General features: G+C 44.4%; 1 protein-coding gene across 5 annotated transcripts in view; it reads right to left on the minus strand.

Annotated features, from left to right (window-relative positions):
- Nucleotides 1–25978, minus strand: part of LOC112255372 (arf-GAP with coiled-coil, ANK repeat and PH domain-containing protein 3) — a 158645-nt gene that overhangs the window by 26601 nt on the left and 106066 nt on the right. For all 5 annotated transcript variants that reach the window (XM_042324880.1, XM_042324879.1, XM_042324881.1 and 2 more), the window contains 2 exons: nucleotides 11494–11606; nucleotides 8859–8910 (listed from right to left, as the gene is read on the minus strand). In XM_042324880.1, coding sequence (XP_042180814.1) covers nucleotides 8859–8910; nucleotides 11494–11606 — 165 coding nt within the window. The remainder of the gene's footprint in view (nucleotides 1–8858; nucleotides 8911–11493; nucleotides 11607–25978) is intronic.

The following is a 25978-nucleotide window of genomic DNA, read 5'->3' on the forward strand; positions in this document are numbered from 1 at the left end:
GTAAGGCCAGCAGGCTAATGTTCCTATAGACTCAGTAAGACCAGCAGGCTAATGTTCCTATAGACTCAGTAAGGCCAGCAGGCTAATGTTCCTATAGACTCAGTAAGGCCAGCAGGCTAATGTTCCTATCCACTCAGTAAGACCAGCAGGCTAATGTTCTTATAGACTCAGTAAGACCAGCAGGCTAATGTTCCTATAGACTCAGTAAGGCCAGCAGGCTAATGTTCCTATAGACTCAGTAAGACCAGCAGGCTAATGTTCCCATAGACCCAGTAAGACCAGCAGGCTAATGTTCCTATCCACTCAGTAAGACCAGCAGGCTAATGTTCCTATCCACTCAGTAAGACCAGCAGGCTAATGTTCCTATAGACTCAGTAAGGCCAGCAGGCTAATGTTCCTATAGACTCAGTAAGGCCAGCAGGCTAATGTTCCTATAGACTCAGTAAGGACAGCAGGCTAATGTTTCTATCCACCCAGTAAGGCCAGCAGGATAATGTTCCTATAGACTCAGTAAGGCCAGCAGGCTAATGTTCCTATCCACCCAGTAAGGCCAGCAGGCTAATGTTCCTATCCACCCAGTAAGACCAGCAGGCTAATGTTCCTATCCACCCAGTAAGGCCAGCAGGCTAATGTTCCTATAGACTCAGTAAGACCAGCAGGCTAATGTTCCTATCCACTCAGTAAGGCCAGCAGGCTAATGTTCCTATAGACTCAGTAAGACCAGCAGGCTAATGTTCCTATCCACTCAGTAAGGCCAGCAGGCTAATGTTCCTATCCACTCAGTAAGGCCAGCAGGCTAATGTTCCTATAGACCCAGTAAGGCCAGAAGGCTAATGTTTCTATAGACCCAGTAAGGCCAGCAGGCTAATGTTCCTATAGACTCAGTAAGGCCAGCAGGCTAATGTTCCTATAGACTCAGTAAAGCCAGCAGGCTAAAGTTCCTATAGACTCAGTAAGACCAGCAGGATAATGTTCCTATAGACTCAGTAAGACCAGCAGGCTAATGTTCCTATAGACTCAGTAAGACCAGCAGGCTAATGTTCCTATAGACTCAGTAAGACCAGCAGTCTAATGTTCCTATAGACCCAGTAAGACCAGCAGGCTAATGTTCCTATAGACTCAGTAAGACCAGCAGGCTAATGTTCCTATAGACTCAGTAAGACCAGCAGGCTAATGTTCCTATAGACCCAGTAAGACCAGCAGGCTAATGTTCCTATAGACTCAGTAAGACCAGCAGGCTAATGTTCCTATAGACTCAGTAAGACCAGCAGTCTAATGTTCCTATAGACCCAGTAAGACCAGCAGGCTAATGTTCCTATAGACTCAGTAAGACCAGCAGGCTAATGTTCCTATAGACTCAGTAAGACCAGCAGGCTAATGTTCCTATAGACCCAGTAAGGCCAGCAGGCTAATGTTCCTATAGACCCAGTAAGGCCAGCAGGCTAATGTTCCTATAGACCCAGTAAGACCAGCAGGCTAATGTTCCTATAGACTCAGTAAGGCCAGCAGGCTAATGTTCCTATAGACCCAGTAAGGCCAGCAGGCTAATGTTCCTATAGACCCAGTAAGATCAGCAGGATAATGTTCCTATCCACCCAGTAAGACCAGCAGGCTAATGTTCCTATAGACTCAGTAAGACCAGCAGGCTAATGTTCCTATAGACCCAGTAAGACCAGCAGGCTAATGTTCCTATAGACTCAGTAAGACCAGCAGGCTAATGTTCCTATCCACTCATTAAGGCCAGCAGGCTAATGTTCCTATAGACCCAGTAAGATCAGCAGGATAATGTTCCTATAGACTCAGTAAGACCAGCAGGCTAATGTTCCTATCCACTCATTAAGGCCAGCAGGCTAATGTTCCTATAGACCCAGTAAGATCAGCAGGATAATGTTCCTATCCACCCAGGAAGTGATGAACACCTGTCTTATGCACTTGGCATCATGTTTGGTTGCATCCACTATAATGTCACCAGCTCAACCCAAACAGCAGAAGAGTCCACTATAATGTCACCAGCTCAACCCAACCAGCAGAAGAGTCCACTATAATGTCACCAGCTCAACCCAACCAGCAGAAGAGTCCACTATAATGTCACCAGCTCAACCCAAACAGCAGAAGAGTCCACTATAACGTCACCAGCTCAACCCAACCAGCAGAAGAGTCCACTATAATGTCACCAGCTCAACCCAAACAGCAGAAGAGTCCACTATAACGTCACCAGCTCAACCCAACCAGCAGAAGAGTCCACTATAATGTCACCAGCTCAACCCAACCAGCAGAAGAGTCCACTATAATGTCACCAGCTCAACCCAACCAGCAGAAGAGTCCACTATAATGTCACCAGCTCAACCCAAACAGCAGAAGAGTCCACTATAATGTCACCAGCTCAACCCAAACAGCAGAAGAGTCCACTATAACGTCACCAGCTCAACCCAAACAGCAGAAGAGTCCACTATAATGTCACCAGCTCAACCCAACCAGCAGAAGAGTCCACTATAATGTCACCAGCTCAACCCAACCAGCAGAAGAGTCCACTATAACGTCACCAGCTCAACCCAACCAGCAGAAGAGCCCACTATAACGTCACCAGCTCAACCCAACCAGCAGAAGAGTCCACTATAACGTCACCAGCTCAACCCAACCAGCAGAAGAGCCCACTATAACGTCACCAGCTCAACCCAACCAGCAGAAGAGTGCGATGGAACATCCTAACGAGCATCACACATCCAGTGAGTCAGTGGAAGGTCATGTTGGATTCAGGCAGCCGTTTTGGACTAGCAATTAATCAAAGCTTACTTCTTCATAACGAGGTGATTTCAGAGCCCAATCCTGGAGGCACAAGTTATACCACAGTTGGTATTCCACAAGTTGTAGAGCTAGGGAGAGGGTGTCCAGAGTTCATTTAGTCTTTTGTTTGAGCCTCCCAGTTGCCTCATTGATTCCCAAAGAGACTTCATGTCTTGGAATATTTGGTGCTGCCAAGCAGTCTGCTGTCTTTGCTATATCCAGAGAAAGGTCTTTATTTATGGCAGGCCTACTGGATGCCCAACATAGCTTAATGTCACAACATTGGTATTGAGTACAGGTCATAGGTACAGTCTACACATCTAGCTTAATGCCACAACATTGGTATTGAGTACAGGTCATAAATACAGTATACACATCTAGCTTAATGCCACAACATTGGTATTGAGTACAGGTCATAAATACAGTCTACACATCTAGTTTAATGACACAACATTGGTATTGAGTACAGGTCATAGGTACAGTATACACATCTAGCTTAATGACACAACATTGGTATTGAGTACAGGTCATAAATACAGTATACACATCTAGTTTAATGACACAACATTGGTATTGAGTACAGGTCATAGGTACAGTATACACATCTAGCTTAATGCCACAACATTGGTATTGAGTACAGGTCATAGGTACAGTATACACATCTAGCTTAATGCCACAACATTGGAAGTACAGGTCATAGGTACAGTCACACATCTAGTTTAATGACACAACATTGGTATTGAGTACAGGTCATAAATACAGTATACACATCTAGCTTAATGCCACAACATTGGTATTGAGTACAGGTCATAAATACAGTATACACATCTAGTTTAATGACACAACATTGGTATTGAGTACAGGTCATAAATACAGTATACACATCTAGCTTAATGCCACAACATTGGTATTGAGTACAGGTCATAAATACAGTCTACACATCTAGCTTAATGCCACAACATTGGTATTGAGTACAGGTCATAAATACAGTATACACATCTAGCTTAATGCCACAACATTGGTATTGAGTACAGGTCATAAATACAGTCTACACATCTAGCTTAATGCCACAACATTGGTATTGAGTACAGGTCATAGGTACAGTATACACATCTAGCTTAATGCCACAACATTGGTATTGAGTACAGGTCATAGGTACAGTATACACATCTAGCTTAATGCCACAACATTGGTATTGAGTACAGGTCATAGGTACAGTATACACATCTAGCTTAATGCCACAACATTGGTATTGAGTACAGGTCATAAATACAGTATACACATCTAGCTTAATGTCACAACATTGGTATTGAGTACAGGTCATAAATACAGTCTACACATCTAGTTTAATGACACAACATTGGTATTGAGTACAGGTCATAAATACAGTATACACATCTAGCTTAATGACACAACATTGGTATTGAGTACAGGTCATAAATACAGTATACACATCTAGCTTAATGCCACAACATTGGTAGAGTACAGGTCATAAATACAGTCTACACATCTAGCTTAATGCCACAACATTGGTATTGAGTACAGGTCATAAATACAGTCTACACATCTAGCTTAATGCCACAACATTGGTATTGAGTACAGGTCATAGGTACAGTCTACACATCTAGCTTAATGCCACAACATTGGTATTGAGTACAGGTCATAAATACAGTATACACATCTAGCTTAATGCCACAACATTGGTATTGAGTACAGGTCATAAATACAGTCTACACATCTAGCTTAATGCCACAACATTGGTATTGAGTACAGGTCATAAATACAGTATACACATCTAGCTTAATGCCACAACATTGGTATTGAGTACAGGTCATAAATACAGTATACACATCTAGCTTAATGACACAACATTGGTATTGAGTACAGGTCATAAATACAGTATACACATCTAGCTTAATGACACAACATTGGTATTGAGTACAGGTCATAAATACAGTCTACACATCTAGCTTAATGACACAACATTGGTATTGAGTACAGGTCATAAATACAGTATACACATCTAGCTTAATGACACAACATTGGTATTGAGTACAGGTCATAAATACAGTCTACACATCTAGCTTAATGACACAACATTGGTATTGAGTACAGGTCATAGGTACAGTCTACACATCTAGCTTAATGACACAACATTGGTATTGAGTACAGGTCATAAATACAGTATACACATCTAGCTTAATGACACAACATTGGTATTGAGTACAGGTCATAAATACAGTCTACACATCTAGCTTAATGCCACAACATTGGTATTGAGTACAGGTCATAAATATTTTCCTGGAGGCACAGTATACACATCTAGCTTAATGCCACAACATTGGTATTGAGTACAGGTCATAAATACAGTCTACACATCTAGCTTAATGCCACAACATTGGTATTGAGTACAGGTCATAAATACAGTCTACACATCTAGCTTAATGCCACAACATTGGTATTGAGTACAGGTCATAAATACAGTCTACACATCTAGCTTAATGCCACAACATTGGTATTGAGTACAGGTCATAAATACAGTATACACATCTAGCTTAATGACACAACATTGGTATTGAGTACAGGTCATAAATACAGTCTACACATCTAGCTTAATGCCACAACATTGGTATTGAGTACAGGTCATAAATACAGTATACACATCTAGCTTAATGCCACAACATTGGTATTGAGTACAGGTCATAAATACAGTCTACACATCTAGCTTAATGACACAACATTGGTATTGAGTACAGGTCATAAATACAGTATACACATCTAGCTTAATGACACAACATTGGTATTGAGTACAGGTCATAAATACAGTCTACACATCTAGCTTAATGACACAACATTGGTATTGAGTACAGGTCATAAATACAGTATACACATCTAGCTTAATGACACAACATTGGTATTGAGTACAGGTCATAGGTACAGTATACACATCTAGCTTAATGACACAACATTGGTATTGAGTACAGGTCATAAATACAGTATACACATCTAGCTTAATGCCACAACATTGGTATTGAGTACAGGTCATAGGTACAGTATACACATCTAGCTTAATGCCACAACATTGGTATTGAGTACAGGTCATAAATACAGTCTACACATCTAGCTTAATGCCACAACATTGGTATTGAGTACAGGTCATAAATACAGTATACACATCTAGCTTAATGTCACAACATTGGTATTGAGTACAGGTCATAAATACAGTCTACACATCTAGCTTAATGCCACAACATTGGTATTGAGTACAGGTCATAGGTACAGTATACACATCTAGCTTAATGCCACAACATTGGTATTGAGTACAGGTCATAGGTACAGTCTACACATCTAGTTTAATGACACAACATTGGTATTGAGTACAGGTCATAAATACAGTCTACACATCTAGTTTAATGACACAACATTGGTATTGAGTACAGGTCATAAATACAGTCTACACATCTAGCTTAATGCCACAACATTGGTATTGAGTACAGGTCATAGGTACAGTCTACACATCTAGCTTAATGACACAACATTGGTATTGAGTACAGGTCATAAATACAGTATACACATCTAGCTTAATGCCACAACATTGGTATTGAGTACAGGTCATAGGTACAGTACACACATCTAGCTTAATGCCACAACATTGGTATTGAGTACAGGTCATAAATACAGTCTACACATCTAGCTTAATGCCACAACATTGGTATTGAGTACAGGTCATAAATACAGTCTACACATCTAGCTTAATGCCACAACATTGGTATTGAGTACAGGTCATAAATACAGTATACACATCTAGCTTAATGCCACAACATTGGTATTGAGTACAGGTCATAAATACAGTATACACATCTAGCTTAATGCCACAACATTGGTATTGAGTACAGGTCATAGGTACAGTATACACATCTAGCTTAATGCCACAACATTGGTATTGAGTACAGGTCATAAATACAGTCTACACATCTAGCTTAATGTCACAACATTGGTTTGAGTACAGGTCATAAATACAGTCTACACATCTAGCTTAATGCCACAACATTGGTATTGAGTACAGGTCATAAATACAGTCTACACATCTAGTTTAATGACACAACATTGGTATTGAGTACAGGTCATAAATACAGTATACACATCTAGCTTAATGCCACAACATTGGTATTGAGTACAGGTCATAGGTACAGTATACACATCTAGTTTAATGACACAACATTGGTATTGAGTACAGGTCATAAATACAGTCTACACATCTAGCTTAATGTCACAACATTGGTATTGAGTACAGGTCATAGGTACAGTCTACACATCTAGCTTAATGTCACAACATTGGTATTGAGTACAGGTCATAAATACAGTATACACATCTAGCTTAATGCCACAACATTGGTATTGAGTACAGGTCATAAATACAGTCTACACATCTAGCTTAATGTCACAACATTGGTATTGAGTACAGGTCATAGGTACAGTATACACATCTAGCTTAATGCCACAACATTGGTATTGAGTACAGGTCATAGGTACAGTATACACATCTAGTTTAATGACACAACATTGGTATTGAGTACAGGTCATAGGTACAGTATACACATCTAGCTTAATGCCACAACATTGGTATTGAGTACAGGTCATAGGTACAGTATACACATCTAGCTTAATGCCACAACATTGGTATTGAGTACAGGTCATAAATACAGTATACACATCTAGCTTAATGCCACAACATTGGTATTGAGTACAGGTCATAAATACAGTATACACATCTAGCTTAATGCCACAACATTGGTATTGAGTACAGGTCATAGGTACAGTATACACATCTAGTTTAATGCCACAACATTGGTATTGAGTACAGGTCATAGGTACAGTATACACATCTAGCTTAATGCCACAACATTGGTATTGAGTACAGGTCATAAATACAGTATACACATCTAGCTTAATGCCACAACATTGGTATTGAGTACAGGTCATAGGTACAGTATACACATCTAGCTTAATGACACAACATTGGTATTGAGTACAGGTCATAGGTACAGTATACACATCTAGCTTAATGCCACAACATTGGTATTGAGTACAGGTCATAGGTACAGTATACACATCTAGCTTAATGCCACAACATTGGTATTGAGTACAGGTCATAGGTACAGTACACACATCTAAAAGACGTCTCTCATCTAAAACCTAAAACAGGTGTCACGACTTCCTCCGAAGTTGGTTCCCTCTCCTTGTTCGGGAGGCGTTCGGCGCTCGTTGTCACTGTCTTTCTGGCTGCCACCGATCCATGTTTCTGTTTTCCATTTGTTATGTCTTGATTGTACACACCTGGTTCCCATTACGTTATTATTATTTCCCTATTTAACCCTCTGGTTCCCGTTATGTGTTGGTGCGTGATTGTTCCTGTCTTGTGTTAGTCTTGTGTGTTAGGGTTTTTAGTTCCCTATGTGGATTTATTGTACTGGTTATGTTTCCCGAGTAAAGTATGTACTCAGTTCTGTTTCCTGCTTGACTCCGTCCTCACCAATACACCGCTGGCGCTGACAACAGCTGATTAAACCACCATTTAATGGTATAATGGCAGCCATATTGGATTTTTGGATGAAATAACGGATTTGGAGTAGAGAAGGCTGATGGGAGGAGCTACAGGAAGAAGGGCTCATTGGCTGGAATGGGAATAAATGTGTAACTATGTGTTGTCAGGCAGGACCATACAAAAGCACTGAATGAGACCACATTTGACTTGGAAAGTTTAAATTAATCAAAAATATTCATAGTTGATATTTCCTCCTATTGTATCTTTCTCTTTACAGGTCTATATTTCCTAGATGCATTAAGATATCCTACTGCTGTTCGTTTATGTTGGGAAGACAACTGACTACTTGTTTTCCAAATGTTAGCAATATCAGAGCTTGTAATATTGGGTTACATGAGTTTGTAGGGGTATCTCAATAACTAAAGCCCCTTTGTTTATGATTGGCCACCAGCCTAATGATAGCACAAACAGACCGGCATTCAGGCGGATTACATAGCTATCCTTTCAAAAGTCCCAGTTCTTTTCTTACCTTAAGTCGCTTCTGGTAGACCAGCTGGCTGTTCTGTATGGAGAACCACCGTCTGGAAGGAGAGAGGAGGAGGGGAGGAAAGGATTAGAGAGGAGGAGGGGAGGAGAGAGGAAAGGATTAGAGAGGAGGAGGGGAGGAGAGAGGAAAGGATTAGAGAGGAGGAGGGGAGGAGAGAGGAGGAGGGGAGGAAAGGATTAGAGAGGAGGAGGGGAGGAGAGAGGAGGGGAGGAGAGAGGAGGAGGGGAGGAAATGATTAGAGAGGAGGAGGGGAGGAAAGGATTAGAGGGGAGGAGGGGAGGAGAGAGGAAAGGATTAGAGAGGAGGAGGGGAGGAGAGAGGAAAGGATTAGAGAGGAGGAGGGGAGGAGAGAGGAGGAGGGGAGGAATGATTAGAGAGGAGGAGGGGAGGAGAGAGGAGGAGGGGAGGAAATGATTAGAGAGGAGGAGGGGAGGAGAGAGGAAAGGATTAGAGAGGAGGAGGAGGGGAGGAGAGAGGAGGAGGGGAGGAAAGGATTAGAGAGGAGGAGGGGAGGAGAGAGGAGGGGAGGAGAGAGGAGGAGGGGAGGAAATGATTAGAGAGGAGGAGGGGAGGAGAGGATTAGAGGGGAGGAGGGGAGGAGAGAGGAAAGGATTAGAGAGGAGGAGGGGAGGAGAGAGGAGGAGGGGAGGAAAGGATTAGAGAGGAGGAGGGGAGGAGAGAGGAGGAGGGGAGGAAATGATTAGAGAGGAGGAGGGGAGGAGAGAGGAGGAGGGGAGGAAATGATTAGAGAGGAGGAGGGGAGGAGAGAGGAGGGGAGAGAGGAGGAGGGGAGGAAATGATTAGAGAGGAGGAGGGGAGGAGAGGATTAGAGGGGAGGAGGGGAGGAGAGAGGAAAGGATTAGAGAGGAGGAGGGGAGGAGGGGAGGAGAGAGGAGGAGGGGAGGAAAGGATTAGAGAGGAGGAGGGGGGGAGAGAGGAGGAGGGGAGGAAATGATTAGAGAGGAGGAGGGGAGGAGGAGAGGGAGGAGGGGAGGAGGAGGGGAGAGAGGAGGAGGGGAGGAGAGAGGAGGAGGGGAGGAAATGATTAGAGAGGAGGAGGGGAGGAGAGAGGAGGAGGGGAGGAAATTATTAGAGAGGAGGAGGAGGAGGAGAGGAGGAGGGGGGGGGAGGAGGGGAGAGAGAGGAGGGGGGAGGAGAGAAGGAAATGATTAGAGAGGAGGAGGGGAGGAGAGAGGAGGAGGGGAGGAGAGAGGAGGAGGGGAGGAAATGATTAGAGAGGAGGAGGGGAGGAGAGAGGAGGGGAAGAAATTATTAGAGAGGAGGAGGGGAGGAGAGAGGAGGAGGGGAGGGGAGGAGAGAGGAGGAGAGGAGGAGAGAGGAGGAGAGGAGACAAGAGGAGACCGAGTTAGATGAAGTACCACTCTGAATCAAACAGTACTGTTGTGTTTTTTACATTTTTATTTCACCTTCATTTAACCAGGTAGGCAAGTTGAGAACACCTTTATTTAACCAGCTAGGCCAGTTGAGAACAAGTTCTCATTTACAACTGCGACCTGGCCAAGATAAAGCAAAGCAGTGTGACACAAACCACACAGAGTTACACATAAACAAAACATACAGTCAATAACACAATCCAATTTGCTGAGTAGAGTGTTGGAGGCTATTTTGTAAATTACATCGCCGAAGCCGAGGATCGGTAGGATGGTCAGTTTTATGGGGGTATGTATGGCAGCATGAGTGAAGGATGCTTTATTGCGAAATAGGAAGCCGATTCTAGATTTAATTTAGGTTTGGAGATGCTATTAAAATTCTCGATTATCGTGGATTTAGTTGCATATATGGGGCGGCAGGGTGGCCTAGTGGTTAGAGCGTTGGACTAGTAACCGGAAGGTTGTGAGTTCAAACCCCCGAGCTGACAAGGTACAAATCTGGCGTTCTGCCCCTGAACAGGCAGTTAACCCACTGTTCCCAGGCCGTCATTGAAAATAAGAATGTGTTCTTAACTGACTTGCCTGGTTAAATAAAGGTAAAATTTAAAAAAATATCACGGGGAACGCCACAGAATGTTTTTGTGCTGGTCAAGGGCAGTCAGGTCTGGAGTGAACCAAGGGCTATATCTGTTCTTAGTTCTAAATTTTTTGTAAGGGGCATGCTTATTTAAGATTGAGAAAAGCACTTTTAAAGATAACCAGGTATCCTCTACTGACAGGATGAGGTCAATATCCTTCCAGGATACCCGGGCCAGGTCGATTAGAAAGGCCTGCTCGCTGAAGTGTTTTAGGGAGCGTTTGACAGTGATGAGGGGTGTTTTTTTTTGACCGAAGACCCATTATGGGCAGTGATCGCTGAGATCCTGGTTGAAGACAGCAGTGGTGTATTTAGAGGGCAGGTTGGTCAGGATGATATCTATGAGGGTGCCCGTGTTTACAGATTTAGGGTTGTACCTGGTAGGTTCCTTGATGATTTGTGTGAGATTGAGGGCATCTAGCTTAGATTGTAGGATGGCTGGGGTGTTAAGCATATCCCAGTTTAGGTCAGCTAACAGTACAAACTCTGAAGATAAATGGGGGGGCAGAGGGGAGTCTATAACAAGCGGCAACAGTGAGGGACTTATTTCTGGAAAGGTGTTGTAGTTGAGGTTGAGGTTCTATCTCACCTGTTCCAGGTCTTGAAGGCATTGGAGGCCCTCTTGAACAGGTAACCTTCCATCACCACTCCGTTAGGAGCATCCACGTTGAACTCCACCTTATTATCATCATAGGAGAAGTCCTAGAGACCAAGACAAAGGGGAAAAGAGGGAGGGAGGAGACTGGGGTTAATGTTTGTGTCTGTTGCTAACTTACGGGGGAGAGACTGTGGTTAGGGTCTCAAGTAAACTGTAAATCTTTAAAGCTAACTGGGCAAGAAAATAACAATTCCTGTAGTATGAACTACGGTACAACTGTATATTATGTTACTGTGCAGTAAATATATATATATATATATATATATATATATATATATATATACACACACACCAGTCAAAAGTTTGGACACACCTACTCATTCAAGGGTTTTTCTTTATTTGTACTAGTTTCTACATTGTAGAATAACAGTAAAGACATCAAAACTATGAAATAACACATATGGAATCATGTAGTAACCAAAGAAAGTGTTAAACAAATCAAAGTAGCCACCCTTTGCCTTGATGACAGCTTTGCACACTCTTGGCATTATCTCAACCAGCTTCATGAGGTAGTCACCAGGAATGCATTTCAATTAACAGGTGTTCATTGTTAAAAGTTAATGTATGGTATTTCTTTCCTTCTTAATGTGTTTGAGCCAATCAGCTGTGTTGTGACAAGGTAGGGGTGGTATACAGAAGACAGCCCTATTTGGTAAAAAGTCCACATTATGGCAAGAACAGCTCAAATAAGCAAAGAGAAACAACAGTCCATCATTACTTTAAGACATGAAGGTCAGTCAATGAAGAACATTTCAAGAACTTTGAACATTTCTTCAAGTGCAGTCGCATAAACCATCAAGCACTATGATGAAACTGGCTCTCATGAGGACCTCCACAGGAAAGGAAGACCCAGAGTTACCTCTGCTGCACAGGATAAGTTCATTAGAGTTACCAGCCTCAGATTGCAGCCCAAATAAATGCATTAGAGTTCAAGTAACAGACACATTTCAACATCAACTGTTCAGAGGAGATTGCGTGAATCAGGCCTTCATGGTTGAATTGCTGCAAAGAAACCACTACTAAAGGACACCAATAAGAAGATATTTGCTTGGGCCAAGAAACATGAGCAATGTACATGAGACCAGTGGAGATCTGCCATTTGGTATAATGAGTCCAAATTTGAGATTTTGGGTTCCAACCACCGTGTCTTTGTGAGACGCAGAGTGAACGGATGATCTCTGCATGTGTGGTTCCCACTGTGAAGCATGGAGGAGGAGGTGTGGTGGTGTGGGGGTGCTTTGCTGGTGACACTCAGTGATTTATTTGGAATTCAAGGCACACTTAACCAGCAAGGCTACAACAGCATTCTGCAGCGATACGCCATCTGGTTTGCGTTTAGTGAGACTATCATTTGTTTTTCAACAGCACAATGACCAAACACACCTCCAGGCTGTGTAAGGGCTATTTGACCAAGAAGGAGAGAGATGGAGTGCTGCATCAGATGACCTGGCCTCCACAATCACCCGACCTCAACCCAGTTGAGATGGTGTGTCCAAACTTTTGACTGGTACTGTATATTACATACAGTAAAATATAAATATATATATTTTTTTAGCCACACCTTTGCCTTGATGATAGCTTTGAACACTCTTGCCATTCTCTCAACCAGCTTCACCTGGAATGCTTTTCCAACAGTTTAGAAGGAGTTCCCACATATGCTGAGCACTTCTTGGCTGATTTTCCTTCACTTTGCGGTCCAACTCATCCCAAACCATCTATATCTATCTATCTATATATATATATATATATATATATATATATATATATATATATATATATATATATATAGATATAGATGGTTCTTGATATCAAAGTTCTTGATATGCTGCGAGCCTACAGTATTAGCTCTTATTAGCTCTTATGTTAACAAAGTATATATATATATATATACTTTGTTAACATAAGAGCTAATAAGAGCTAATACTGTAGGCTCGCAGCATATCCTCTCACAAATGGACTGAATCTTAAGAGACTTAAACAACAACCGCCTCAGACTCGAGATGTAAAATAATATTTCTGCATACGGCCCTGTGAATACAGTAACCCAAACAGCCTTAGTGACAAACCAGTGGAGGCTGGTGCGAGGGGCTATAGGAGGACAGGCTCTGCGAAATGGCTGGAACAGAGTAAATGGAACGGAGACAAACATGTGGTTTCCATATGTTTGATACAATTTAATTTATTCCATTCCAGGCATTACAATGAGCCAGTCCTATAGCATCTCCCACCAGCCTTCACTGTAGTGTATAGTATGTCATAGAGAACTTGTAGATGGGACAGAATGCTGTTCTGTGACCTAATGGTTTTTTAGATAAGCTGGAGGGAAACTAGACAGTGGACTATCCCCAGGAAACAGCCTTATGTTTGTCTGAGAACAAACAGGTTGACAGATAGCTAATGGGGCTGTCAATCATTCACTGGTGTTGCCCAATGGATGCTGTTTGATACAGAGGAAATATATATATATATATATATATATTTTTTAACCTTTATTTAACAAGTCAGTTAAGAACACATTCTTATTTTCAATGACGGCCTAGGAACAGTGGGTTAACTGCCTGTTCAGGGGCAGAACGACAGATTTGTACCTAGTACCTTGTCAGCTCGGGGTTTGAACTTGCAACCTTCCGGTTACTAGTCCAACGCTCTAACCACTAGGCTACCCTGCCGCCCCATATGTCACTCAGCCTGACACTGTTCTGATTTCCACGATTTCCACCATTTTGCTTTTGTGTCTTGTTGTTGTCTGTGCATAACAGAAAGAAGATTATGGCCTAGGTTATACAGAGCCTTTCAGGAAAGTATTCAGACCCCTTCTTCCTGTTCTCCACATTTTGTTATGTTGTTATATACAGCCTTATTCTACAATAGATTCATAATCTAAAATAGATTAACTATTTTGGTTCTGTTATCAATCTACACACAATACCCCATAATGACAAAGCAAAAAACAGGTTTTTAGAAAATACCTTATTTACATAAGTATTTTAGAACCTTTGATATGAGACTCGAAATTGAACTCGGGTGCATCCTGTTTCCATTGATCATCCTTGAGATGTTTCTACAACTTGATTGGAGTCCACCTGTGGTAAAGTCAATTGCTTGGACATGATTTGGAAAGGCACACACCTGTCTATATAAGGTCCCACAGTTGACAGTGCATGTCAGAGCAAAAACCAAGCCATGAGGTCGAAGGAATCCTCAGAGACAGAATTATGTCGAGACACAGATCTGGGGAAGGGTACCAAAACATTTCTGCAGCTTTGAAGTTCTCCAAGAACACAGTGGCCTCCATCATTCTTAAATGGAAAAAGTTTGGAACCACCAAGACTCTTCCTAGAGCTGGCCGCCCAGCCAAACTGAGCAATCGTGGGAGAAGGGTCTTGGTCACATGATTCCATGCCAGAGCGCCAGAGTTCCTCTTTGGAGATGGGAGAACCTTCCAGAACGACAACCATCTCTGAAGCACTGCACTAATCAGGCCTTTATGGTAGAGTTGCCAGACAGAAGACACTCCTCAATAAAAGGCACATGACAGCCCACTTGGAGTTTGCCAAAATGCACCTAAAGACTCTCAGTCCATGAGAAACAACATTCTCTGGTCCGATGAAACCAAGATTGAACTCTTTGGCCTGAATGCCAAGCATCACGTCTGGAGGAAACCTGGCACCATCCCTACGGTGAAGCATGGTGGTGGCAGCATCATGCTGTGGGGATGTTTTTCAGCGGCAAGGACTGGGAGACTAGTCAGGATCGAGGGAAAGATGAACGGAGCAAAGTACAGAAAGATGCTTAATGAAAACCTGCTCCAGAGCGCTCAAGACCTCAGACTGTTCACCTTCCAACAGGACAACGACCCTAAGCACACACCCAAGACAACGCAGGAGTGGCTTTGGGACAAGTCTCTGAATGTCCTTGAGTTGCCCAGCCAGAGCCCGGACTTGAACCCGATCTAACATCTCTGGAGAGACCTGAAAATAGCTGTGCAGCGATGCTCCCCATCCAACCTGACAGAGCTTGAGAGGATCTGCAGAGAAGAATGGTAGAAACTCCCCAAATACAGGTGTGCCAAGCATGTAGCGTCATACCCAAGGAAACTCTAGGCTGTAATCACTGCCAAAGGGGCTTCAACAAAGTACTGAGTAAAGGGTCTGAATACTTATGATATTACCAATTTTTTTGAAATACATTTGCAAAATTTTCTATGAACCCTGTTTTTGCTTTGTCATTTTAGAGTATTGTGTGTAGATTTAATCCATTTTAGAATAAGGCTGTAATGTAACAAAATGTGGAAAAAGACAAGGGGTCTGAATACTTTCAGAATACACTGTACGTATCAGGTTATATCAGCTTCACTAACACAAGACATATATTGATCAGACAGACACCAGGACCACTCATCTCTCACACACACACACACACAAACACACGATCACTGTCAGGACCTCTCATATCTCCTAGGTCCTTCGTCACACACTGAGGACTAGGTTGAGGAGGGGGAGGAAGGAAGAGATAGAGGGAGGGGTGGATGGAGGGAGGGAAGGAGATGGCGTGTGTTAAATTACTGTTAATTGTTGTGGCCATGCTTTTGGTCTGCGCCAAGGTGGCTACCACCTGGAATATTGTATAGATTTAGAGCTGCACTGAGAGACACACACACGGAACGGAATCCAACATAGTGTATGACGCAGATCATTGTGTAAGCATCACTAGCTCAAATACTCCTGTCTATGAAAAGATCCTCAAGGTTTCTACACAGATAACACATTTGTTCTCCAATACCCATTCTTGCAACAACAGGAGCTAGCGGGGACTAAAAAGTTACATTTCAGGGATGGGTTCTAAACTCCATAAAACAGGAGATAACCTCTGGGGTTATCCACACGCTGCAACTATAGAACTGTCTGTCTGTCTGCTTGTCACCTAGGACTACAACCTACAGAACTGTCTGTCTGCTTGTCACCTAGGACTACAACCTACAGAACTGTCTGTCTGTCTGCTTGTCACCTAGGACTACAACCTACAGAACTGTCTGGCTAACTAGGACTACAACCTACAGAACTGTCTGTCTGCTTGTCACCTAGGACTACAACCTACAGAACTGTCTGTCTGCTTGTCACCTAGGACTACAACCTACAGAACTGTCTGTCTGCTTGTCACCTAGGACTACAACCTACAGAACTGTCTGTCTGCTTGTCACCTAGGACTACAACCTACAGAACTGTCTGTCTGCTTGTCACCTAGGACTACAACTTATAGAAATGTCTGTCTGTCTGCTTGTCACCTAGGACTACAACCTATAGAACTGTCTGTCTGTCTGCTTGTCACCTAGGACTACAACCTACAGAACTGTCTGTCTGCTTGTCACCTAGGACTACAACCTACAGAACTGTCTGTCTGCTTGTCACCTAGGACTACAACCACAGAACTGTCTGTCTGCTTGTCACCTAGGACTACAACCTACAGAACTGTCTGTCTGCTTGTCACCTAGGACTTCAACCCACAGAACTGTCTGTCTGCTTGTCACCTAGGACTACAACCTACAGAACTGTCTGTCTGCTTGTCACCTAGGACTTCAACCCACAGAACTGTCTGTCTGCTTGTCACCTAGGACTACAACCTACAGAACTGTCTGTCTGTCTGCTTGTCACCTAGGACTACAACCTACAGAAGTAATAGAACTACTGTACATCATGTTGTAGATTAATATTATTATTATTTCTGTAAAAAAATAAATCCTTCCTGGAAGGCAATTATTATGTTCTGTTGTTGTTCTGTTCTGTTCTGTTCCACCCTTTGTGTGTGTGTGTGACAACATTGCAGAACTGTTGATGAACACACACACACACACACACACACACACACACACACCCCTCCTCAGTCTCTGATCTCATTGTGAATGGTAGACAGATGGGCCGGTGGCCGTCCTGACACATTTTATGCAATTCTACACATTTTGCCATGGGGGCGGAGAGAAATGGTTACAGTGTTTAATATATCGGAGTGTGACTGATTAACCAAATCAATTGGCTCACCCCAGCTGGTAATTCGAACATGATAACAAGTTTAGATAGCTGTCCGCTCATCAAATTGACCAATCTAAAAGAAATGTTAGCTGACGTGGGCTAATTCGGGTGACTATCAGTGACTGACTTAACAAGAGAAAAACTACTAACGCATAACCACATTCCAATACTGCACCTTGTGTATTCTACTATTGTAACTCTCAACAGTATCTAAATACATTTTGGAAATATACCCGAGGTCCATCCCTGTTGTAGAAAGCTGTTATTATTGTTGCCCTGGGAGATGTGTATGAATATTACCATCCTATAATAAGCAACTATAAATGTAGTAAAATCTCACCAGTGTGTAATCCAAACTGCCAAATATCTTCATCTTTTGCAGAGTACACTCCACCAACATTTCACGTTTAAAAGTAAGTTCAAAATTCTCAAACATAAATCATAAAAATAAAACGAAGGTTTAAAGAAAAAACGATGCTTCTGTTCAATTGTCAAAATGTTATCATTTCCAATATTCCGGTTACGGATTAAGAGTCTGAATTGAAGACTTCAGAAGAACACCGGAGAAACGGAGAATAGCGGACACCAGAGCATCAGAACACCGGAGAAACGGAGAATAGCGGACACCAGAGCATCAGAACACCGGAGAAACGGAGAATAGCGGACACCAGAGCATCAGAACACTGGATGTCAACAGTCTGCTCGTGCTGCAGTGACGTTTCGCGCTCCAACCCACACTGCCTACCGAAACCAGCTGCTCATGCTTGTTCCTGCAGTGTGTGTGTATAGTCAGGGCCGGCTCTAGCGTTTTGGGGGCACTGAGAGAGATTTGGTCGCGGGCCCCCCACCCGGGCCTTCTCTTGATGGTGGAGAGAATATTTTTTGTTTTAAAGTACATTTCCTGTAATTCTGCACATTTTGCCATGGGGTGGAGATACATTTTCACTTTTAAAGCTAATTTCATGCAATTCTACACATTTTGTCATGAGTTATTCCATGTTAATATGATATTTGAGTGGGAATGACTAACAAAATCAATGGTGTCCCCCGGGAGGTCAAGGCCTTGCATGCCCAGTCGTATTCCGCCATGATCACTACAAGTTTAAATAGTTTAGCCAGCTAACTACCAATCTAAAAAGTGTTAGCTGACATGGCTAATTGAGTCACTGTCAGTAACTGACATACAGTAAGTAACAAGAGATGTACCACCAAACAGTAACTGTTGATGTACCACCAAACTTAGAAATTGTACCATGTGTATTCTACTATTCTACTTCTCAGTAGTAAATTGAGACCCCGACTGAGTTCCTAAGGGCCCCCTAGCAGACTGCCTCATTAGCATACAGCTGTCATTTTTGTCGCGCTCGCAGAAGCCGCTGCCATGGAAAAGCCACCGCTTGCGCCCTGCGCGCAGAGCGATTTACGAGCCTTCCACTCTACCCCCCCTGAGGCCCCCAAAGCCTTGATACCCTGAGGCCAGGTCCTCTTTCTTCCCTCCTCCATCCTGGAGGAGCCCAGCTTCCATCTGTCTGAGAGTCTATTGCTGCCTAATCAAGCACACATTATGGCTCCCAACATTATGGCTCCCACAGGTCCCTACACCCCCAACACTAACACCCACCTACAGGTCCCTACACCCCCAACACTAACCCGCACCTACCTACCAACCTACCTCTCTCTCTATCCCTCTATCTCTCTATCCCTCTCGGTCTCTCGCTCTCTATTCAATTCAATTCAATTCAATTCTACCACTCTATCCCTCTATCTTCAAGGCAAGTAACACTGAATCATGCATGAGAGCACCAGCTGTTCCGGACGACTGTGTGATCACACTCTCCGTAGCCGAAGTCAGCAAGACCTTTAATCAGGTCAACATTCACAAGGCCACGAGGCCAGACCAGCTGGCAAGTCTCGTCACTGACATTTTCAACCTCTCCCTGACCCAGTCTGTAATACCAACATGTTTCAAGCAGACCACCATAGTCCCTGTGCCCAAGAATGTAAAGGTAACCTTCCTAAATGACTACAGCCTAGTAGCACTCACATCTGTAGCCATGAAGTGCTTTGAAATTCTGGTCATGGCTCACATCAACACCACCATCCCAGAAACCCTAGACACATTCCAATTCGCATACCACCCCAACAGATCCACAGATGATGCAATCTCTATTGCACTCCACAATGCCCTTTCCCACCTGAACAATAGGAACACCTACGTGAGAATGCTGTTCATTGACTACAGCTCAGCGTTCAACACCATAGTGCCCACAATGCTCATCACTAAGCTAAGGACCATGGGACTAAACACCTCCCTCTGCAACTAGATCCTGGACATCCTGACGGGCCACCCCCAGGTGGTAAGTGTAGGCAACCACACATCCGCCACGCTGATCCTCAACACGGGGGCCCCTCAGGGGTGCGTGCTCAGTCTCCTGATGTACTACCTGTTCACCCATGACTGCATGGCCAGGCACGACTCCAACACCATCATCAAGTTTGCCGGTGACACAACAGTGGTAGGCCTGAGCATAGACAACGATGAGACAGCCTATAGGGAGGAGGTCAGAGACTTGGCTGTGTGGTGTCAGGACAACAACCTCTCCCTCAACGTGAGCAAGACAAAGGAGATGATCGTGGACTACAGGAAAAGGAGGGTCATTAACATCCACGGGCCTGAAAGTATAGCGGGTCGAGAGTTTAAATTTCCTTGGTGTCCACATCACCAACGATCTATCATAGTCCAAGCACACCAAGACAGTCGCGAAGAGGGCATGACAAGATTTGGGATGGGTCCCTATATCTTTAAAAAGTTCTACAGCCATTGAGAGCATCCTGACCAGTTGCATTACTACCTGGTATGGCAACTGCTTGGCATCCGACCATAAGGCACTATAGAGGGTAGTGCTTACGGCCCAGTACATCACTGGGGCCAAGCATCCTGCCATCCAGGACCTATAGACTAGGCGGTGTCAGAGGAAGGCCCAGGAAATTGTCAAAGAACCCTAACGAAGTTAAGGACCCTGTGACTAAACACCTCCCTCAGTCACCCAAGTCATAGACTGTTCTCTCTGCCACTGCACGGTAAGTGGTACCGGAGCGCCAAGTCTAGGTCCAAGAGGCTCCTTCACAGCTTCTACCCCCAAGCCATAAGACTGCTGAACTATTAATCAAATGGCCACCCGGACTATTTACATTGACCTCCCCTCCTTTGTTTTTACACTGCTGCTACTCTCTGTTTATTATCTATGGATAGTCACTTACCCTTACCTTTAACCCCTATGTACAAATGTTATACCTCGAAGGAACCTGTTGACTCTGTACCGTAATACCCTGTATATAGCCTCCACATTGACTCTGTACCGGTACCCCCTGTATATAGCCTCCACATTGACTCTGTACCGGTACCCCCTATATATAGCCTCCACATTGACTCTGTACCAGTACCCCTGTATATAGCCTCCACATTGACTCTGACTCTGCCTCCACATTGACTCTGTACCGTAACACCCTGTATATAGCCTCCACATTGACTCTGTACCGTAACACCCTGTATATAGCCTCCACATTGACTCTGTACCATAACACCCTGTATATAGCCTCCACATTGACTCTGTGTACCCCCTGTATATAGCCTCCACATTGACTCTGTACCGGTACCCCCTGTATATAGCCTCCACATTGACTCTGTACCATAACACCCTGTATATAGCCTCCACATTGACTCTGTACCGGTACCCCCTGTATATAGCCTCCACACGGACTCTGTACTGGTACCCCCTGTATATAGCCTCCACATTGACTCTGTACCGGTACCCCTGTATATAGCCTCCACATTGACTCTGTACCGTAACACCCTGTATATAGCCTCCACAGTGACTCTGTACCGTAACACCCTGTATATAGCCTCCACAATGACTCTGTACCATAACACCCTGTATATAGCCTCCACAGTGACTCTGTACCGTAATACCCTGTATATAGCCTCCACAGTGACTCTGTACCGTAATACCCTGTATATAGCCTCCACATTGACTCTGTACCAGTACCCCCTGTATATAGCCTCCACATTAACTCTGTACCATAATACCCTGTATATAGCCTCCACATTGACTCTGACCCGGTACCCCCTGTATATAGCCTCTACATTAACTCTGTACCGTAATACCCTGTATATAGCCTCCACATTGACTCTGTACCGTAATACCCTGTATATAGCCTCCACATTGACTCTGTACCGTAATACCCTGTATATAGCCTCCACATTGACTCTGTACCGGTACCCCTGTATATAGCCTCCACATTGACTCTGTACCTTAATACCCTGTATATAGCCTCCACATTGACTCTGTACCGGTACCCCCTGTATATAGCCTCCACATTGACTCTGTACCGGTACCCCTGTATATAGCCTCCACATTGACTCTGTACCGGACCCCTGTATATAGCCTCCACATTGACTCTGTACCGGTACCCCCTGTATATAGCCTCCACATTGACTCTGTACCGGTACCCCCTGTATATAGTCTCCACATTGACTCTGTACCCCTGTATATAGCCTCCACATTGACTCTGTACCCCCTGTATATAGCCTCCACATTGACTCTGTACCGTAATACCCTGTATATAGCCTCCACATTGACTCTGTACCAATGTATACCGTACCCTGTCTCCACATTGATAGCCTGTATATAGCCTCCACATTGACTCTGTACCGTAATACCCTGTATATAGCCTCCACATTGACTCTGTACCGTAATACCCTGTATATAGCCTCCACATTGACTCTGTACTGTAATACCCTGTATATAGCCTCCACAATGACTCTATACCGTAACACCCTGTATATAGCCTCCACATTGACTTTGTTCCGGTGCTCCCTCTATACAGCTTTGTTATTGTTAATTTTATTGTGTTATTTTTTATTTGATTTTTTAACTTTAGTTTATTTAGTAAATATTTTCTTAACTCTATTTCTTGAACTGCATTGTTGGTCTCTCTCGCTCTCACTCTATCCCTACAGTAGAATCCCTTTCCATCTGGGTTTACTCAGCCCTCTTGCCAGTTTAGGTTGGCATCATGCCCAGGCTCTGTCCCCCTACCTCCCAGTAGAACCTTTAAGTAAAGCCCTTATTTTATTTTTCTGGTCTATCTCTACAGTAGAACCAGGGTCTGTCCCTACAGTAGAACCAGAACCAGGGTCTGTCCATACATTAGAACCAGGGTCTGTCCCTACATTAGAACCAGGGTCTATCCCTACAGTAGAACCAGTTACAGTAGAACCAGGGGTCTACATCCCAGGGTCCGTCCCTACAGTAGAACCAGGGTCCATCCATCCCTACAGTAGAACCAGGGTCCTCCATCCCTACAGTAGAACCAGGGTCTATCCCTACAGTAGAACCAGGGTCTATCCCTACAGCAGAACCAGGGTCTATCCCTACAGTAGAACCAGGGTCTATCCCTAGAACCAGGGTCTGTCCCTACAGTAGAACCAGGGTCTGTCCATACATTAGAACCAGGGTCTGTCCATACATTAGAACCAGGGTCTGTCCCTACATTAGAACCAGGGTCTATCCCTACAGTAGAACCAGTTAAGGGTCTATCCCTACTGTAGAACCAGGGTCTATCCCTACAGTAGAACCAGGGTCTGTCCCTACAGTAGAACCAGTTAAGGGTCCCTACAGTAGAACCAGGGTCAATCCCTCTATCCCTACAGTAGAGCCAGGGTCCGTCCCTACAGTAGAACCAGGGTCTATCCCTACAGTAGAACCACGGTCTATCCCTACAGTAGAGCCAGGGTCCGTCCCTACAGTAGAACCAGGGTCTATCCCTACAGTAGAGCCAGGGTCCGTCCCTACAGTAGAACCAGGGTCTATCCCTACAGTAGAACCACGGTCTATCCCTACAGTAGTAGAACCAGGGTCAGTAGAGCCAGGGTGTCCCTACAGTAGAACCAGGGTTTATCCCTACAGTAGAGCCAGGGTCCGTCCCTACAGTAGAACCAGGGTCTATCCCTACAGTAGAACCAGGGTACTAGAACCAGGCTCTGTCCCTACAGTAGAACCAGGGTCTATCTCTACAGTAGAACCAGGGTCTGTCCCTACAGTAGAACCAGGGTCTGTCCATACATTAGAACCAGGGTCTGTACATTAGAACCAGGGTCTATCCCTACAGTAGAACCAGGGTCTATCCCTACAGTAGAACCAGGGTCTATCCCTACAGCAGAACCAGGGTCTATCCCTACAGTAGAACCAGGGTCTATCCCTACAGTAGAACCAGGGTCTATCCCTACATTAGAACCAGGGTCTGTCCCTACAGTAGAACCAGGGTCTGTCCATACATTAGAACCAGGGTCTGTCCCTACAGTAGAACCAGGGTCTATCCCTACAGTAGAACCAGGGTCTGTCCCTACTAGAACCAGTTAAGGGTCCCTACAGTAGAACCAGGGTCTATCCCTACAGTAGAACCAGGGTCTATCCCTACAGTAGAACCACGGTCTATCCCTACAGTAGAACCAGGGTCTATCCCTACAGTAGAACCAGGGTCTATCCCTACAGTAGAACCAGGGACTATCCCTACAGTAGAACCAGGGTCTACCCCTACAGTAGAACCAGGGTCTGTCCTTACAGTATAACCAGGGTCTATCCCTACAGTAGAACCAGGGTCTATCCCTACAGTAGATCCAGGGTCTGTCCCTACAGTAGAACCAGGGTCTGTCCCTACAGTAGAACCAGGGTCTATCCCTACAGTAGAACCAGGGTCTATCCCTACAGTAGAACCAGGGTCTAACCCTACAGTAGAACCAGGGTCTGTCCCTACAGTAGAGCCAGGGTCTGTCCCTACAGTAGAACCAGGGTCTATCCCTACATTAGAACCAGGGTCTGTCCCTACAGTAGAACCAGGGTCTGTCCATACATTAGAACCAGGGTCTGTCCCTACTGTAGAACCAGGGTCTATCCCTACAGTAGACCCAGTTAAGGGTCTATCCCTACTGTAGAACCAGGGTCTATGCCTACAGTAGAACCAGGGTCTGTCCCTACAGTAGAACCAGTTAAGGGTCCCTACAGTAGAACCAGGGTCTATCCCTACAGTAGAACCAGGGTCTATCCCTACAGTAGAACCAGGGTCTATCCCTACAGTAGAACCAGGGTCTATCCCTACAGTAGAACCAGGGTCTATCCCTACAGTAGAACAGTACAGAACCAGGGTCTATCCCTCCAGTAGAACCAGGGTCTATGTCAGTAGATCCAGGGTCTGTCCCTACAGTAGAACCAGGGTCTGTCCCTACAGTAGAACCAGGGTCTATCCCTACAGTAGAACCAGGGTCTATCCCTACAGTAGAACCAGGGTCTAACCCTACAGTAGAACCAGGGTCTGTCCCTACAGTAGAACCAGGGTCTATCCCTACATTAGAACCAGGGTCTGTCCCTACAGTAGAACCAGGGTCTGTCCTACAGTAGAACCAGTAGAACCAGGGTCTATCCCTACAGTAGACCCAGGGTCTGTCCCTACAGTAGAACCAGGGTCTATCCCTACAGTAGAACCAGGGTCTATCCCTACAGTAGAACCAGGGTCTGTCCCTACAGTAGAACAGTAGAACCAGGGTCTATCCCTAGAACCAGGGTCTAACAGTAGAACCAGGGTCTATCCCTCAGTAGAACCAGGGTCTGTCCCTACAGTAGAACAGTAGAACCAGGGTCTATCCCTACAGTAGAACCAGGGTCTGTCCCTACAGTAGAACAGTAGACCCAGGGTCTATCCCTCCAGTAGAACCAGTGTCTGTCCCTACAATAGAACCAGGGTCTCTCCCTACAGTAGAACCAGGGTCTGTCCCCAGTAGAACAGTAGAACCAGGGTCTATCCCTACAGTAGAACCAGGGTCTGTCCCTACAGTAGAACAGTAGAACCAGGGTCTATCCCAGTAGAACAGTAGAACCAGGGTCTATCCCTACAGTAGAACCAGGGTCTATCCCTACAGTAGAACAGTAGAACCAGGGTCTATCCCTACAGTAGAACCAGGGTCTATCCCTACAGTAGAACAGTAGAACCAGGGTCTATCCCTACAGTAGAACAGTAGAACCAGGGTCTATCCCTACAGTAGAACCAGGGTCTATCCCTACAGTAGAACAGTAGAACCAGGAACAGTAGAACCAGGGTAGAACCAGGGTCTATCCCTACAGTAGAACAGTAGAACCAGGGTCTATCCCTACAGTAGAACCAGGGTCTATCCCTACAGTAGAACAGTAGAACCAGGGTCTGTCCCTACAGTAGAACAGTAGAACCAGGGTCTATCCCTACAGTAGAACCAGGGTCTATCCCTACAGTAGAACAGTAGAACCAGGGTCTGTCCCTAGAACAGTAGAACCAGGGTCTACCCCTACAGTAGAACCAGG

Source organism: Oncorhynchus tshawytscha, linkage group LG07, assembly GCF_018296145.1.
Source record: "Oncorhynchus tshawytscha isolate Ot180627B linkage group LG07, Otsh_v2.0, whole genome shotgun sequence".
In the NCBI taxonomy this organism is placed as follows: Eukaryota; Metazoa; Chordata; class Actinopteri; order Salmoniformes; family Salmonidae; genus Oncorhynchus; species Oncorhynchus tshawytscha.